The sequence below is a fragment of the Plodia interpunctella genome, chromosome 27, assembly GCF_027563975.2.
Source record: "Plodia interpunctella isolate USDA-ARS_2022_Savannah chromosome 27, ilPloInte3.2, whole genome shotgun sequence".
In the NCBI taxonomy this organism is placed as follows: Eukaryota; Metazoa; Arthropoda; class Insecta; order Lepidoptera; family Pyralidae; genus Plodia; species Plodia interpunctella.
Window position 1 is genome coordinate 726,361 of NC_071320.1, and position 18,307 is coordinate 744,667.

The 18,307-nt window shown below is 34.9% G+C and overlaps 1 protein-coding gene and 1 long non-coding RNA gene across 3 annotated transcripts in view; one reads left to right on the top strand and one right to left on the bottom strand.

The window, feature by feature from the left end:
* Positions 1–18,307, top strand: part of LOC128681647 (uncharacterized) — a 245,846-nt gene that overhangs the window by 198,182 nt on the left and 29,357 nt on the right. The gene's annotated exons all lie outside the window — the stretch shown is intronic.
* On the bottom strand, positions 290–17,534 carry LOC128681644 (uncharacterized). Of its 2 annotated transcripts, XM_053765694.1 has the most exons (6): positions 17,444–17,534; positions 7,660–7,776; positions 6,245–6,367; positions 5,282–5,392; positions 4,861–4,946; positions 290–851 (listed from the first exon to the last, which is right to left on the bottom strand). In XM_053765694.1, the coding sequence occupies exons 2-6, from the start codon at positions 7,744–7,746 to the stop codon at positions 761–763; spliced, it is 498 nt and encodes a 165-aa protein (XP_053621669.1). In that variant the 5' UTR covers positions 7,747–7,776; positions 17,444–17,534; the 3' UTR covers positions 290–760. The 2 variants fall into 2 exon arrangements, with proteins under 2 accessions (XP_053621669.1, XP_053621670.1); XM_053765695.1 differs by lacking the exon at positions 290–851 and having other exon boundaries at positions 4,618–4,946.

Below are 18,307 nucleotides of genomic sequence, written 5' to 3' on the forward strand. Positions count from 1 at the left end.
TTAAAATTTTGCACACATGTACTTAGTTTGAAGTATGGAGAACAATTTTAGGGTACCTTTTGTCCCGGAAAATGACTGTTGTATAAAAAGAATTTTAGATTTAATTTAGTTTTTTGTTCATAATATCTGTTTCACTTATAAAATAACCCGTTTACTTAATTCAACTTAATTGCTGGATAAGAAAATACTATGTTCTTAGTTCACACAGTGGTAGCATAGGATAAAAATGAAACTAGTATGAATTTTTGTAAACACATTTATTTAAATTATTAATATTTACAATAATATTAAAATTGTTTAGGCTTTATTGATATGAAATGAAAATATATTTAAAAAAAACAAAAATCACAAAAACGCCTGACATAAATAAAGAGCAATGTTGTAGAAACGAATAAAAATACACTTTCTTTTACTAGGCTCTCTGCCGCGGACTAATGGACTTAGTTGCCCGAGTATAAAGTAAAAAGTATAAATGCATTCACATAATGAAACATGATAATCAAATGTTACTCTAATTGATCAATTTTATTTGTAATAACATTTAGTATTTTTTTGTGTACAGCCTTTCAGTTCTCGCACGGCCTGATCGGACAGTGATATTGATTTTCAATTGTTTTTATTATCTTCAGCATATTATAATTAAAACACTTTTTTTACTACAATTTGTGACGTCACTTGTGTCCACCTGTCATACAAGCCCCATATTAAGTATATATTTTTTTGTTTTCGATACAAGTGTGGCCACTGCCCAATTTGTCATTTAGTAACTCCGCACTCTTCTGACGGTCGACAGTCGCTTCCTTCTGGCGATCAGTCTTCTTTTGTTGTATTCGTTGTTGAACGAATTGCCCCTGAAAATTATTCATTACAAACTTACGTAAATAAGTCACATTAAATGTCAAAGACTATATACGTTCTTTCGTAAATGGTTCAATAGTTAAAAGAATTAGTGTGCTGCAGCAAGACAAAATGACCATAACTCTTGCTTTCTGCAAGTGTCTGCAAAACAATTCAAATTTCTCATTTGGACAGCTTTTGTGGTGAAACCTAGTAACATTTTTAATTTGCCTCCCACTACAATCTGCCGTCCAGGGCTCCAGTCGGAGCCTTCTGGTAAATCCGACACTAAGTACGGGAGTAACAAACTGAGACCGGCTGTACCTAGTTCTAGCCGGCTAAACCTAGATTTCGCCGCACTTCGGGGTTTAGCCGTAACATACATTGGAATTGAATTAATCTATTTATTTTTCAAGGATTTAAGTACCTATTTTTTATTTTATTCTAATTCTGTAAAACATATTGACCCATCACTATAGTAATTATTTATTATAGTTTTGATTTTGACATAATATGTGATGTTGCACCTGCGTTTAGATCACAATTTAAATATAAATAGATTTTGATTATCAGATTACACAATTATGCGTAACAAATACCAATTATAATGTCATATTTTCGGGGTGTCCACAGTTCACAGAATCACTATTTATCGAAAGCACGTTACGTCGATAATTTTTTTTTTGTTTCTCAAAATCTAGACAAACTTGAATTTAAAAATATTCGGTAAATTCAGTTCTGCTTGACATAATTAGGTTAGATAAGAACATGATAATAAAGTTTATGTAACTTGAGATATAAAAAATAATTTTTCGGCGAAACTTGCTTTCGATGAAGAGTCACCAGAGACACCCCCATATTTTCGATTGGTGCTCTAAAAGAAACAGTTATATGCGGTTGTGAGTCGGTGAATCGGTGAGGATCGGTTCGGTTCCAGTTGAATTGGTGCTCTGTACAGCATACATTATAAAGATAAAATAAAGGAAGAATTATGTGTACCAAAAGTGTTTATTTACATATTCTACGACTATGGTAACGTTTTAATGGTAAATACAATATGTACTATCAATTGTACAACATATTGTATCATTTTTCATGTAAATTGTTATATAATATATATAATATAAACAGATATATTGCCCATAGAAACATCAATTCCTTGTGGAAATTCCCAATGGCGCTGAGGATCCCAATGGCGCAGTTGTTTGCGCGTTCGGCCTGCGATAGTGGCGGTTAAGACAATGTTCGGTCATTAGATGGGTGACCAAAACTTTCCTGAACTCCTCCGTGCTTCGGAATACACGTAAATCCGTTGATAAAGTGTAAAAATCATTGGCTATAAGAATGAGTTGCACCGTCAAATTTGACGTTGATTTCAAGCGCGCCGCTGACGTTTAGACGAAATGGCGCACCTACTTGATTTTCTGCGCAGGTTAAAGTTAACGTCAAAGTTGTCGGTGCAACCCAGCCTAAATCTTAATAATATAGCTATTTGTATTATCATAATCACATTTTATTTCTATTATTCCTTACAATTACACATAATGTACTTTATTTGTGTACATAGGTATACATATTAGTAGATTTTTTATACAAAACTTAGCTTTTGTCCGCGACTTCGCCTACGTGAATTTCTCTGCGAAAGCTAAACAGACATGATTTCATACATTCATACAAACGGGGTCAGTACAAATCATTTAGTGGTTGATTAAAAAAAATAAAGCCAATGTTTGAACGGTTAACTTAACATACATACCAAATTTTATCAAAAACGGTCCAGTGGTTTGTAAGTCGCTTTCACGACGAACAGACAGATAGACAGACTTTCGCATTTATAATATTAGTATGGATTGTATTGGCACAATTTCTTTTGTAATTCTTTTTTATCTTTGTAATATTACTGCTACCAATGAATTACTTTTTTTAATTGTACTAAGTCATCTGATGGTAAGCGGCCACCGCTTACCATCAGATGACTTATAGTCGTCGTACCATCATCGCTTATAGTCGCATGTTACAATCGAAGATGTGTATACGTATTTAATTTTTCAAGTATTCTTTGACAAACATCAGCTCGCATTGTCGTGTTCCGGTGTGAGGGCGAGAGAGGCGTGTGGTCACAGGGTACTGTGGCTACAGATCCTAGGACACAGAGTAGGCAACGCGCGTGTGACACCGCTGGTGTTGCAGGCGTTGATTGGCAATGGTGACCACTTACCATCAGGTGAGCCGAATGCCTGTTTGCCTGTCTGATAGTATAAAACATTTTGGAGCACATCTCTTGTCTCTTGTGGTACAAGGTATTTGTAAAAAAAAAAAACGGGAATGCCGGCCGGAAAACTTGAATATTTACGTTGTCCATTTTTGACGTGTTACGAATTTCGTGTTCTGGCGCGAGTTTAACATTTTATCACCCATCACAAAAAGTGCACAGAGCCGTTAAAGAAGTTTTATCACTTCAAAAAGTGTGTGCAAAACTCTACGTTTGCTTCGACAATTGGCTACATATTGCGAGATTTGTATATTTATCTTACAATCTAACTATAATTAGCTATCTACTAAACACAGGTACAATACTAGGTGCAAATTATACGGTGTAAATATATAACAGTGTATATTTGTACTGTTTTATTATGTTCATTGGTATCGCAGTTTTATTTTCGCAGGAGAATTACTGACAATGTCTAAATTCGACGACCTCGGTGGCGCAGTGGTAAAGTGCTTGCCTCCGAACCGAGAGGTCCCGGGTTCGATCCCCGGTCGGGTCATGATGGAAAATGATATTTTTCCGATTGGCCCGGGTCTTGGATGTTTATCTATATATGTATTTGTTATAAAATATATTATCGTTGAGTTAGTATCCCATAAAACAAGTCTCGAACTTACTTTGGGGCTAGCTCAATCTGTGTGATTTATCCTAATATATATTTATTTATTTTAAATATAATTTTCATTGATTTGTCTATCGATGTTACCATCTTAGTGGTTAAATTACATGCTACACAGTTCATTCCAATGTCAATAACAAAGATATATGTAGCTTGTGTGGTTGTGACAAGCGTTAGCAAGTAAAAGCATTCCTAATATACTTTCTTCTTCTTCATAGTCGTATTCCTCATGGCTGATAGTCGTGGCCATTACGAGGAATGAAACGTACACAACAACTTTCTTGGCATTATTAATGGAGTGGTTTGCCGAGACATAGAACATTGCAAGTTAAATAAAAATTTGTAAAATAGTTTTAATTATTTAAATATATTAATATACAATATCTGTTTGATTGTACTGAATAACCTATTCTGTTATAAGTAATTAAGGATTTTATGATCTGACAAATAAAGAATTATTATTATTTATTATTATTAAAAGGGTTGTAATAAAAGAAAGGTTTAATTATCAAAAGCGCGCATGAGTTTTCTTAACTAGATGAAGAGGCACCCATAGAAGAAGAATCAGTTTTCTCCTGAAAATATTATTATGCTACATATTTTTTGCGATTTAGCGCTTTTGCTCTTCAATTCAGCTAGGAACATAATTAAACAATACTATATTCAAAGACAAAGAAAGTTTAGACAACGAGCGAGCGTCGCGAAATAAAATAAAACATTTACATTTAACTTTCAATATAGGCTTTATACAATTGGGCACACAACGAGGGACTAACCCTGTTATTCACAGAAAATTAAATCATACAGCTGAAGTATGTTCATCTCTTTCTGTCAACATCAAATGTCATAAAGTGCCATTGCACTTTATGACATTTGATGTTCACTCATTAGTGACGAAACATACTTTTGCTGAAAAGTATGCTATATATTTTTTCATTAATGTTATTACAATACGGGATGACTTTTGCATGTAGACAGAAAGTCCGTAGTGATTAAAGTCATTTTGTATACAAATTAACGCTGGGTTTCCCCTCGTGTATTTCTATTACACGTTTCTCATTCTTGTGCGAGCTAAATGACGACGTCTACAATTTTCTCTGTCTACGTATATTGTAATATTGTATGTTATAGCTACTTCTTCCCAGCGATATAGTTTCCGGCTTCGTCTTTGTATAGGTCCTCGTTGATGCCGTAATACGCTGGCGAGCTGGGACAGTCCACCTGAAACATACAATATCTATTATCTACCCATACTAATTAATGCGAAAGTCTATCTGCCTGTCTGTTCCGCCGACCGATTTTGATGGAATTCGATATGTACGTAGTTAAAGAACCCCGTTCAAACATAGGCCACTTTTTTTTTTCGAAAAATCAACCCCCAAACGTCTATAATTGGGGGGTGAAAGTTTGTATGAACATCATGTCTGTTCCGCTTCCGCAGATAAATTCACACGGGCGAAGCCGTGGACAAAAGCTTTGCAAAAGTTATATATAATTACATTTAGAAGCTATGCTGTGCTGAGCTGTGAATGGATATTGGAGATCCGCAATATTACCTTGAAAAACCAGTCGCAAACCCTGGACTGCTGGTTGAAGACGGTGCCCGGAGCGCAGATGAAAGAGTACATGATATTGCCGCCTATACCAGGCACGCACCAATGCCAAACCTAAAAAAAAATATATCTTTCTCTTTCTCAAATTGTTAGCGTTTCAGACAAGACTCAAGCTCAGGTGGTGTAATGGTAAGACGACCGCCTGTGGATCGAAAGGTCTTAGGTTCGTATCCCACTCGTGCCACATGAGTTTGTGTACCAATCTGACTCATGTATAGTTTTCATCGACCACCACTTGCTGCCGGTGAAGGAAAACATCGTGAGGAAACCTGCACACTGGTGGACGGTTTAGTTAACTAGTGTGTACGCGACTACCCGCCGCTAGATGGCGGTAAGCCGTAGAAGTCTTGTCAGAAGACGTTAGGCGACTTGAATAAAATCTCCCACCAGTGTTAGCAATAACACACTCGATATGATAGTGATGGTCAAAATTATGAAGTGCGACAAACCTATATATTCTTTTATCTGCATAACAAGGACAACGCAATATTTTCTCTCTTTCTTACTCTTTTCTATATAAGGTCGTTTAGTGTGGTAGCCTGGAAGCGAGCTGAATCATTTTGGGTTTAAATCAAAATCAAATCATTTATTCAGAAATTAGACACCTTCACAGGTACTTTTTCACGTCATATTCTAAATTAAATGATGTTTACCAAAGCTACAAAACTACTAGCATTTCGGAACGACCACTGCTGAGAAGAAATGCCGAAAGAAACTCATTCAAACAGTGTTGGTCCCTGTTATGCCAAAAGGGCTTACCATTTTTTGAAATATAAATTTATGTGTATATTTTTATCAGTAATATAACAATGTAAGTACACAATAAACTAAAGTAACTGATAATTCCAACAAAATCGAAATGTAAATTCTTTAACACTGTAGAAATACGTGAAGGATCTACCCTACCTGACACATGGTCTCCGGGTCCGCGTAATACCCAGGAATCTTGTCGTTGCATGTGAAGGACAACCCCTTGGGTACCTCCTCGTATATAGGGTAGTCCTCCCCGGGGATATACCCGTCTAGAGACTGAAACAATAGGTAATTTTGAGGGAAAAAGTTTACGTACGAACGTGGCTTAGTAATATTTAATATATGTTAGACCAACATTTGTTACAGGAACACCTAAGAAGAAATGGATGGAGTGCGTCAAGGATTGTATGAACAGGAAAGGAGTATCAATGGATATGGCAAATGACAGAACGAAATGGAAGGAACTTACATACTGTGCCGACCCCACATGAGTTGGATAAGTAGATAAGTGTGTCAAGAAGAAGAAGAAAACCTACATATGTTAATTGACGTGTTTGATGAAAAGGCTGCGGTGAAGTTTGTTGCGCCGCTTCTTCTTCACCTGCGCATTGGAAGTCGGCGGTAGACTTAGTTTAAGTAATATTTTTGACGTCAATAAGTGATGTAAGTATATCATCCTAAATTGAATAAAGAATTTTGAATTTTTCATTTGTCAGTTTTCCGAAAAAAAGAAACTCAATCGTTAAATAGATAAACGTATATTTAAAGATTAAGATTTTTTTTCACATTCTTTATATTCATTTTTTATATATAGCATACATATTTTTTACAATTTTCTACCCTAATCCCTGAATTCAAATCATTCAAAGGCAAGCACGAAGCCAAGTGCCCTTATAAACTAATTAACGACTCAATTTAATGCTTAATTAGTATCAGATCGCCATCAGAGTTGCATGTGTCATGCGAACCTGTCAATTCTGAAGCGTCAAGAACAGTAATTATTAATTATTATTGAGATACAGGCTTGTTAAATCTATCCTAGATTAATCGAGATGATAATTTGTCGATTCCATTGTTTATGAGATCAAAATTAGTAAAGACAAAGTGTGAATACAGTATATTTTTAAGCATATGTATTTTGCAAGCGGTGTCACACGCGCGTTGCCTATTCTGTGTCCTAGGATCTGTACCCTGTGACCACACGCCTCTCTCGCCCTCACACCGGAACACGACAACGCGAGCTGCTGTTTGCGGCTGACGTAGACGAGAGTGAAGTACGTCCTTTTATCAATGTCTTTCCCTGATACATCCGACCCTGCGAAGTTGCTGATGTTATGTTCAAAATTCTTCATTCAACATACGACGCTTAACATCACTGATTGACGTCAAAAATTAACTTAAAACTAAGACTACTGCCGACTACCAAAGCGCAGATGAAGAAGCGTCGCAACAAACTTCACCGCAGCCTTTTCTCCAAACACGTCAATTGACAAATGTGGGTCTTATGTGTAGATGTTTCACAAGTAACTCTGTATAGGTGGATATTATTGTATTCGTAAAAAACTCACAGCCATACTCTTGTCGATGATATAGAAAAAGACAGTAAGTAGCCACGCTGAAGTCAGAGTTACACCGCATATCCTTAGCTGGGACATTGTGAGTTTCTTCTAATATAATGTTAATATCTGAAACAATACAGATATCATTATTTCTGTAATTCACGGGCCGTTGCTCTGTCTTTTGAGGCTTTTCATGGGGACATCGGTCCAGCATATAGAGAAAATATATAGTAACAAATCACACAGATTGAGCTAGCCCCAAAGTAAGTTCGAAAATTGTGTTATGGGATACTAATTCAACGATACTATATTCTATAACTTATACATATATAGATAAACATCCATGACACAGGATAATCTGAAAAAAATCGTTTTCTACTTTGAGCTGACCGGGGATTGAACCCGGGACCTCCAATGTAGCACAGTCCGGCGTGATGACCATTATTAGGCCACGAAGGTCGTCAAGATTTCTTTGACGCGTTTGTTCTAAAATGAAATATTCGTTCGAGTACATAATTGATATAAATTGCTCTCGATAAAAAGGGTTTTGACAGACAGACAAAATGATCCTATAAACGATTTATTTTTTACTTTTTGATTTCTACAAAAAAATCAACGGAACTTGAAAAAGAAAACTATATTTTTTTTCCCAATTTTTTCAACGTCACCTCGATCACAAATTATTTGTACATATTCACCGACGGCCATCTTTATTAACATATATTTGTTTGTAATATATTTATTGTACAAAGAATATAATGTTACAATAATATACTAATACATACACTACAATAATAAGTTAAATATTTAATGGCGGGCTTACACCATAAAGGGATCTCTTCAGCTATAGTTCGAATTATAGTTAACTCAATATAATTAATTTCCTAACCTATATTTCGTTTCCGTCCATGAGAATTAAAAAAAAAGCACTAATTACATTAGTCAATAGGACAATGAGTTTCTGCGTTACGAGCGTAAAAACAGACAGCCCGATACAATTGTAATTGGAGTGTTATTATAGGCTGATAGACTGCGTTATGCAAAGTGTGTGTGAGTTGTGGTCAAATGTTGTGTGAAATTGTATTTGAGAAAGATACAAATTAATTTAATTTAATTTTTATTTCTGTTAAAATGTTTATATTATGTAATTCAAATAATTTATTCATAAATATTAGACATACGCAGGCATTTTTTGATGTCAAATTTTATATTATACTAGCAGCGGTGTTACACAGTAGCGCCATCTACTTTTTAAAGCGCTATTGATTAATAGACTTTTTCACCAAATCCTTTCCGGATAAAAAGTGCCACATTTCCCAAGGTATGAACTATATATATATATATATATATATATATATATATATATATATATATATATATATATATATATATATATATATATATACAAAATACTTACCAGATTTCATAAAAATCGTACCAACTGTTTGAACGTGAATAAGTAACAAACATACTTACAAAATTACAAAGGCGAAAGTTAGGTAGTAATTTTTTACCCCAAAATTGTGACGTCACAAGGTTTAAATGTCACAAATCCATCCAATTTGACTGTCATTGCTACATAATATGTTTTTTTGACATTTAAAAAAACGTATCTGATCTAACTAGATGGACAGTAGTCAATTTGCAACCTTAATCTATATTACTACAGAACCGTTAATGGGTGAGTCCAACTCGCACTTGACCAGTATCCTAACCCTAAATTATAAAATGTGAAAGTATGTTTGCTTGATACCTCTTCACGCTCTATCTACTCAACCAATCTTCTCGAAATTTTGCATACATGTAGTTTCAAGTACGGAGAAGGACATAGGGTACCTTTCATCCCGGAAAAATAAATAATAATTTAAAAAAATGCAATAAAAACCCTAGATGGCGCTGTGTGGATATTACCAATTCATTATCATCATATATCGAGTGTGTTGTTGCTAACACTGGTGTCAGATTTTATTCAAGTCGCCTAAAGGCATCTGACATGACTTCTACGACTACTTACCGCGTCTAATTTTAATTCAACTATCCCAATTCCGTTTTAATACGAAGTCGCAACAGAAAATAAATCTATGTACTTGTTTAATGCTTTTTAATAAAGTCTAAAATTGTAAAACAAAAAGAAAATTATTTATTCAGAAATTGTACTTTCACAGGCACGTTTTCAAATTTAATTTTTATATAGTAATTTCTCAAAAAGCGACCCAAAACTGTATTAGTAACATTATGATATAATTTTTGGACACGTGATGAGGAGAGAAGAGAATCATTTACTGAGGAAAGCTTTAAATAGGAAGGTACTTGGATATAGAGGACGAGGAAGACCTAGGAAGGATGGATGGATTGTGTCAGGGAGGATGTGAGGGTGCTGGGGGTGGATCCAAATATAACAAAAGATAGAGAATTGTCAAGGGAATCGACATTTTGCGCCGACTCCAGATGATGGGGCAAGATACGGAGTAGCGATAACAGTATTCTAACGGTCTTAATCTCCAAAATGTATAGCGCTGTTTGGTTCGTTGTTTTGGAGCAAATTGCATATAGGTGCTATCAAATAATATTCGGTGGCGCAGTGGTAAGGTTCATGCCACTGAACCGAGAAGTCCCGGGTTCGATCCCCGGTCGGGTCATGATGGAAAATGATCTTTTTCTGATTGGCCCGGGTATATATAGTGTTTCAATGATTTAGGTATGATGCCAATTGAAGACAATACTATAGGTATAATGTGAACAGTTTGGGCTTTCCACTGAGTTTTGATTTCGATTGCTAGGTCTTGATATTTACTATTATTATTATTCTTCTTCTAAAACAAAAAAAAAATCAAAAAGCTACTTTTTCAATAAATATGACCTTAGACCCACCAATTATTGGTGAGGTCATTCGAAGATTGTCTCAACAAAATCATAGTAATCTTTGTAACTCGTTGTGCTGTTTACAAAACAAAGACTTGCACATACCGTGGGAGGGAGATAGCATGATTGCGGACTAATTAACAATAATAATTGTGGTCATACATACACCACGTTCGTGTATTACCAAACATTCATACATTCTATACGAATATTATAAATACGAAAGTCTGTATGTTTGTCTGTTCCGCTTTCACGGCTAAACCGCTGGGCCGATTTTGATCAAATTCGGTATGCATATAGTTAAAGATCCCCTGTTCAAACATAGGGTACTGTTTTTTTTTTTTTTTTTTCAAAAAATCATCCCCCGAATGACTATAATGCGGGGTCAAAGTTTGTATGAAAATAGCTTTCATAGATAAATTCACGCGGGCGAAGCCGCGGGCAAAAGCTAGTATAGATGAACTTTTTGTAGCAACAATTACAAAAAAATCATAAGTTATAACTAGGTTTATAAACTTAATTACGCACTAAGGCGTACTTTCTGTTTATTTAATACTATATTGTCTGCGCCCCGGGGCTTCGCTCCCGTGGGAATTTCGGTATAAAAAGTACCCTATCTGTTATTCCAGGTTATATTCTACCCGTGTACCAAATTTCATAACAATCCGTCCATTAGATTTCGCGTGAAAGAGTAACAAATATCGATACACACGTGTATCCTCACAAATTTTAGCATTTATCATATTAGTAAGATTAGCAGGAACGATTCTAGGAGTTAGTAGGTAATTATAGGTAGAAATGTCTTTGCTTCGTGGCGTCACAGCTCCGAATGAAACCGGGAGCATGCGGAGACAGAGACAAGGTCAGGTTTTAGCAGCACATATTCGAAAGATGACTTCAGAAATTGCACCTTTCGATCCACAAACAAAAGGTAACAAAATAATTCTGTACAACCTCGTGATGTTCCGTGAGAACACAATGTTGAAACAAAAATTATGATTGCAATGTCATAATCCTGTTTATTGTTATAATTTTGTCACAAATTAATATTTTGTAACACTCCAAGTGGTTTTTAATTGTGTTGACGATTTAATTTCAACTTTTAATTGGGTAATTTTACAAATATAGTTTCTACAATTTCATCTAGGACACTTTCTGAGAACGTCCATAAAAGAGAAATATGAATTTTGTCATCAATGTTTTGTGTATCATGTTGTAGTGTTCAAGGATGTTTTTTCTCTCTTTCTTTTTCTCTCTCTCTCTTACCTTCGCGTGTTCCAGGTTGCATTTGAAGCTGTGACGCTGCGGAGACAGGGAGTAGCGTAAAAATAAAGCCTAAAATTTTGAAGATTCCTTCTTAAGAATGTCTGTCAGTTACGAAGGCTTTATGTCCCTTAGTCGCCTCGTACAACATCCACGGAGGGGTTATATTTTAGGGAGGAACCACCCGACAAAAGCTGTCCTAATTAATATAACTACTAATTACATGTCACGCATATGTTATTAAAAATTTAAATTTTTATCTGCAGAATTTTTTCTATTTTATTATAATAACTAGCGACCCGTCCCTACTTCGCTCCGGTAATATACACAATAATATACACCTAAACCTTCCTCAGGAATCACAATGTCTACACGAAAACAGCACGAAAATCCGTATAATAGTTTTGAGTTTATCGCGAAAGACAGACGGGGCAGAGGATGATAATAGGTATGTCAGAATGTTTGCATTCTGACATACCTATTATCAGCCAGCGACAGCCTTTTGAGGCTGTCACTAGCTGTTCAATAACTTTAACTTGCAGCCTTTGCTTTGTACGGCCACGTCTTGGACAAACCAGCAAATTGCGTGAACATTTATCAGGCTCCGACTGAAGGCAAACCCAAGAAGTGCTGGCTTGATGTCATCAAAGATGATATGCGTGACAATAGTCAGACAACTAGGGATGCCGACCGCGTGAAAAAGGAAGGAAAGTAAGAAAACCTACCATGGGCTCCGTCGCTCTATGGCCGAAGAAGAAACCGGAAAATCGCTCAAATGGTTATACATATACTACAGTTTTGAAACACTTAAATAGGTTTTCAATAACAATGTCAGTCTGGTGTAGGATATGCGATACGATTACATTACAAAATTGTTTGCGGTTATTTCCTCAATTGGGAAATGAAATGGTATCCAATATTCAGGTTAAATTTAACAATCTCATTCGTATGTAGGCTAAATAGTCACAGAATAAATAGGTCTGAGCTGGAAGACCTTGTAAGCTGGACTTATAGAATTCTTATAAGTTTTCTTGTAATAAATAAATAAATAAATAAATAAAATTTTCACCTTTATTAAACAAAAAAATACTTGGTACGTCTTACCAAATTTCAACTGGTTTGGTCCAGTAGATTCGGAGCAAATTGGCTGTAACAGACGGACGAACAGACAAACGCACGAACACTATTAAAATTTTAGCTATGTAGATAGTTCGATGAGAAAAATATTGTTACTCACGGTGTGCGGTAAGCGGTGTTGATTGCGTGAATTAAAAGGTCCAAAAATCACAGCAACATATAATAGTTTATTAAGACCAACAGCTGTTAAAATGAAGGTAAATATAGGTACTTAAAACTTAAAAAAAATAACCAATAACGGGTCAAATGAAATTGAAATACTTACTATAATTACCTAACAAATAAGTTGAACATTTTTTTTACACACTACTCCTGTGAAAAACAACAAAATGCAATATTTAATTGCAAATTACGTAAGAGAGTTCTCATATTGCAACAAAATCTCAGGATTTTTGACTCAGCAGTTACCCTTTTTCTCAGGACTTTCAAATTTCTATTCTGATAAGAATTTGAGGAGGTGCGCGATAGACAGATATAGCCTAGCAAGAGATACAAATACGTAGCACGTCTTTGTTCCTTACGGGTTAGATAGAACCATGGGTTCCGGAACTCAGGACAAGTTTAGCTGTATGATGGACTTATTTGTGGAATTGAGGTTAGAAAGTACAATAAAGAATCTGAAATTAAGAGCCGTTTCCCTTGATTTACTTTTACGTCAGCGAGAAGCTTAGGAGGAGAGGAGCGAGGAGTAAGGGATATTTTCTAAATAAGGACTTTTTTTAACGTGTGTCATTTTTATGTCATTCATTTTGAACAAAAATTACCTAAGTGATTTTTTCACATTTAAAATACATTTGTTTTTCAGTGCGTAACTTTAATTGTTATGCCTACGGGGCTCTGTCGCACCCGTAAAATGTAAAACACAAGTCGATACGATAAGTCAATCAACAGACAGACAAACAAAAACACCTTTAACGCGAGTGGAAGTGATTGCAAAAACGTACTAGTAACATTATTTCCTACAATCGTGGGAAGTCGTTGAGAGTATTTGATGTGTTTCAAAACATGTTCTGTGTATTAAAGATGTTTGGGAGATGTTTTTGGTAGACATGTTGACAGTAAACAACGTATGTAGTACCGCTTTTTTTTTAGTTTACGCGAATACTTTTCGACCAATAATAAATGAAATAGATAAATATCATTTATTCAGGCATAATTATCATATAAACTTTCACCCCAATTATAGAAATTGGGATTTAATTTTTGAAAAAAAAAATTGCCCATTTTCGAACGAGTTTCTTTAACTATATGTATACCAAATTTCATCAAAATCGGTCCAAAAATTTAGCCGTGAAAGCGGAACCATAGACAGACAGATTTTCGCATCTATAATTAGTATGGATAGTAATTACTTCAAAAACTGCATATTACTGACATTTCTGAACGACCACTGCTGAGAAGAAGTGGTATTTAACATTATGTACTTTTATATATTATTAGAAAATATATATATATATAAGAAACAATAATGGTAAGCCCTTCTGGCATGATAGGGACCAACACTGTTCAAATGAGTTTCTTTCGGCATTTCTCAGCAGTGGTCATTCCGAAATGTCAGTAGTTTGTGTGAAATTGCTATTTAAATCATTTAATTTGACGACCGGTGGCGAAGTGGTAAAGTGCTTGCCACTGAACCGAGAGGTCCCGGGTTCGATCCCCGGTCGGGTCATGATGGAAAATGATATTTTTCTGATTGGCCCGGTTCTTGGATGTTTATCTACATATGTATATGTTATAAAATATAGTATCGTTGAGTTAGTATCCCATAACACAAGTCTAGAACTTACTTTGGGGCTAGCTCAATCTGTGTGATTTGTCCTAATATATTTATTTATTTATCAAAATTGACGTGAAATAGTGCCTGTAAAGGTCTAATTTCTGAATAAATGATTTTAATTTGAATTTACCGTCTACACACTAACGCCAAACTCCGACAGATGCCGACGCGAACGCACGAACATTGCACGAGTTTGAAACGTATTTTATCAAATTTCACAAATATTTTTAATATGGTATGGATGATAAAATTGATAAAGTTATGTTAGATTGCGTGATAATCGGCGTATATATATAATATAATTTAGTAATATACATATATATACGGCGTACATACATACGGCGTATATATATATATATATATATATATATATATATATATATATATATATATATATATATATATATATATATCAATTTAGGTAATTCATTTTACATTAGGGTCAAAGTTAAACACTAGTTACATAATATAACAATAATATAACTATTTCGGTACACTAAATACAAATAATGAAAATTTGCACACTTTGACCTTGTTAAATAAACACATATTTGTGTTATAACCATGTAACATAAAACACGTAGGTAGTACGTCATTGTGTCTACACGTTCTGTCTTTTTCTTACACGGTGCGTACACGATATGGGAAAAAGAGACGTGAACATACAAATATTACGTGGTAGGCGTTCCAAAAATCCGTTGAGAAAGCTTAGAAACAGACATACGCTGAGTGCGACTTTATTTTATACTATATTCGTTCGGGTAAAAACAATAAATTACACCAAAACCTTCCTCAGGAACCACACTGTCTATTGGTGAAAACCGCATGAAAATCCGTGCTGTAGTTTTTGAGTTTATCGCGAACAGAACAGACAAACAGACGCGGTAGAAGACATTGTTTTGTAATATATAAGGATTGGCGGACCATTCCTGATTCGCCCAAGTAAAACCAGAACAAATTGTTCACCTAAAATTTCCTTAAGAATCACCCTATATCTATTATAAATACTACCATCAAAATCCGTAGCGTAGTTTTAAATATTTAAAAGGGACAGACAGCGGGAAGCGACTTTGTTTTACATAGTTAATATTTTCTCTCATTTTAGCGTGTGTGGCTTTATTCGGGGCTGTTACGCCGCGAAACCTGGGACAAGCGTAAAAATAGCCTCAAAATAGTGAAGATTCGGTTATGATTTTACATCGAACCGCTTGCCTGGCGTCAACCATCTGTAGAAATGCTGTTGTTGACTATAAGCTCTCAAGGTAAAGAAAAATATTCAATATAAGTTCGAAAGTTAGCGCGTTAAAAACACACATACATAAAAAATATATATATATTTGCCCCAAGTAGAATGATACCAGATAGAAACATAATTTTACGATGTATATAATCAATGTTCAGTTCAGCTCGCTCGATCAATGATACCAGATAGAAACATAATTTTACGATGTATATAATCAATTTTCAGTTCAGCTCGCTCGATCAATGATACCAGATAGAAACATAATTTTACGATGTATATAATCAATTTTCAGTTCGTTCGCGTGCGTTTTATTTTTCCTCTTCCGTCTCGTTCTAAATGAATGGATATGTTACGACCAATCGTGCATATAGGCAGATGTCTATCCAAATTAGTGAGTTCGATTTAAAAAAATTATTCGCGCATTCCAGGTTTAAGTATCAACTTTTATTTGTAATAAACACTTCAACACGTCAACTCGTGAACGGTTGCTGCCAGGGAGAAGAGTCAGCTTGATCGTAATATATCTTTAGTTAAACATGCATTTAAAAAATGGCCAATAGGCAACGAACTGTTGGTACTGTAAACATATGTATACTAGCTGCGCCCGGGAGCTTCGCTCCCGTGGGTATTTCGGGATAAAAACCCTATGTGTTATTCAAGGTTATATTCTACTCGTGTACCAAATTTCGTAATAATTCGTAATGCCGTCACTTGAACACAATCATAACATGCCTTTATACAGTTTGGATCATTACTTTATGTACTTTGTTAAACTATTAGAAACGAAATTAATGTAGAAATCCTATTAATATTATTAATGCGAGAGTTTGTGAGGATGATGTGTATGTATGTTTGTTACTCTTTCACTCAAAATTTACTGGACAGATTGTTATGAAATTTGGTATACGGGTAAAATAAGTATAATCTGGAATATCATAAGACTACTTTTTATCCCGAAATTCCCACGGAAATCAAATCAAATAATTTATTCAGAAATTAGACCTTTATAGGGTTTTTCACAATAACTTTTATATTACATAGAAATTTTATATCAATAGGTAAAATTACTATAATTAAGATAAATTTAAAATTAACACATTTTAATTTAAATATTTATTCACGCATAAAGTTTTTAATTTTCAAAAAATAATTAAAAATTTAGTCTTTAAGTATACATTTGCCCGTCCTGGATTTGAGTAAAACGATAATTCATTACACACCTAAACCTTCCTCGCGAATCACACTGTCTATTGGTGAGAACCTTACAAAAATCCGTCCGGTAGTTTTTGAGTTTATCGCTATCATACAAACAGATGCGACGCGATTTTTCATAACATGTAACGATTTCCATATTGTTGATAATGGATAGATTTAGGCTTACTGTATTTAAATTTAAAAACATAACATTTTTATAACATTCTTGTCAAAACAAAACCGCGCACTTTATCTTTCACTTCAACAAAAAAATCTAACACGTAAATCACTAATTACAATTAGAAAAATGTACATACCAGATCACCACAGAGTTTAGTATATATTAATAAACAAACACACGTATTGTCGCGATGAATGTTAGGTTAGACTGAAAGAGACGGAGAGCGGCGTTACAGTTTTGTACGCACGTTGGTGTTAAGTGGATATGATGGTGAAAACAATTATAATACAAGCGAACCAGCCCGGCTTCGCACGAGGTCTATAAATTGGAGACGAATTGTCTAAATAACAGTGAAAACTGCATCAAAGTAAGTTGCTTGGTTTAACTTTAATCACATTTTATCAATAAGTATAATTTATTTCTTAGCGTAGTTAAAAAAATATATGCCATACTGTATTGTACAATTTTATCTGAAAATAGTTTTTTTTTTTCGGCATTTCGTTCGTTGTTTGTTCAAAAGCCTTGGGCTCCGAGCTGAGGAAGGATCCAAAAAGCGAATTAATAACTTGCTCACGATACATATTACGTTTTTATGCCTCACGGGGTAGACAGAAGGAAAAATTGCGAAACTCTAAAAACTTAGTGGAATTGAGGTTAAAATGTGACAATTTTACGGATGGTTTGCTAATCTCCAGTTTGCAGCCCTTGATTAGATTTTACAATTTACAACCGATGATTCTGAAGTTTTATATATCTATACGTTATCCATGACAGAATGGTGCACCCAGGATTGACTAAAAAGTTCTCCAATGGATAATTAGCAATTGAAATTTTACACATCGCTTCAGGTCCAATGGCAATGCAACGGTATAAGTAAGACCATGGTGGACCAGGATCGACTCCCTACGACGGAACTCCTCAAACGGTTGACAGCACGGACAAGATTTGTTTTGTCACGCGTTGAGTGTTGACTTGTCACAGTCAACACTCTCTGGCGACA

Excerpts from the sequence above, each read along its gene's own strand:
- LOC128681644 (XM_053765694.1), bottom strand. The coding sequence starts at position 7,746 with ATGTCCCAGCTAAGGATATGCGGTGTAACTCTGACTTCAGCGTGGCTA. Across the intron at positions 5,393-6,244 it reads ACCCGGAGACCATGTGTCAG|GTTTGGCATTGGTGCGTGCC; the intron begins GTAGGGTAGATC and ends ATTTTTTTTTAG. Across the intron at positions 852-4,860 it reads AACTATATCGCTGGGAAGAA|GGGCAATTCGTTCAACAACG; the intron begins GTAGCTATAACA and ends AATAATTTTCAG.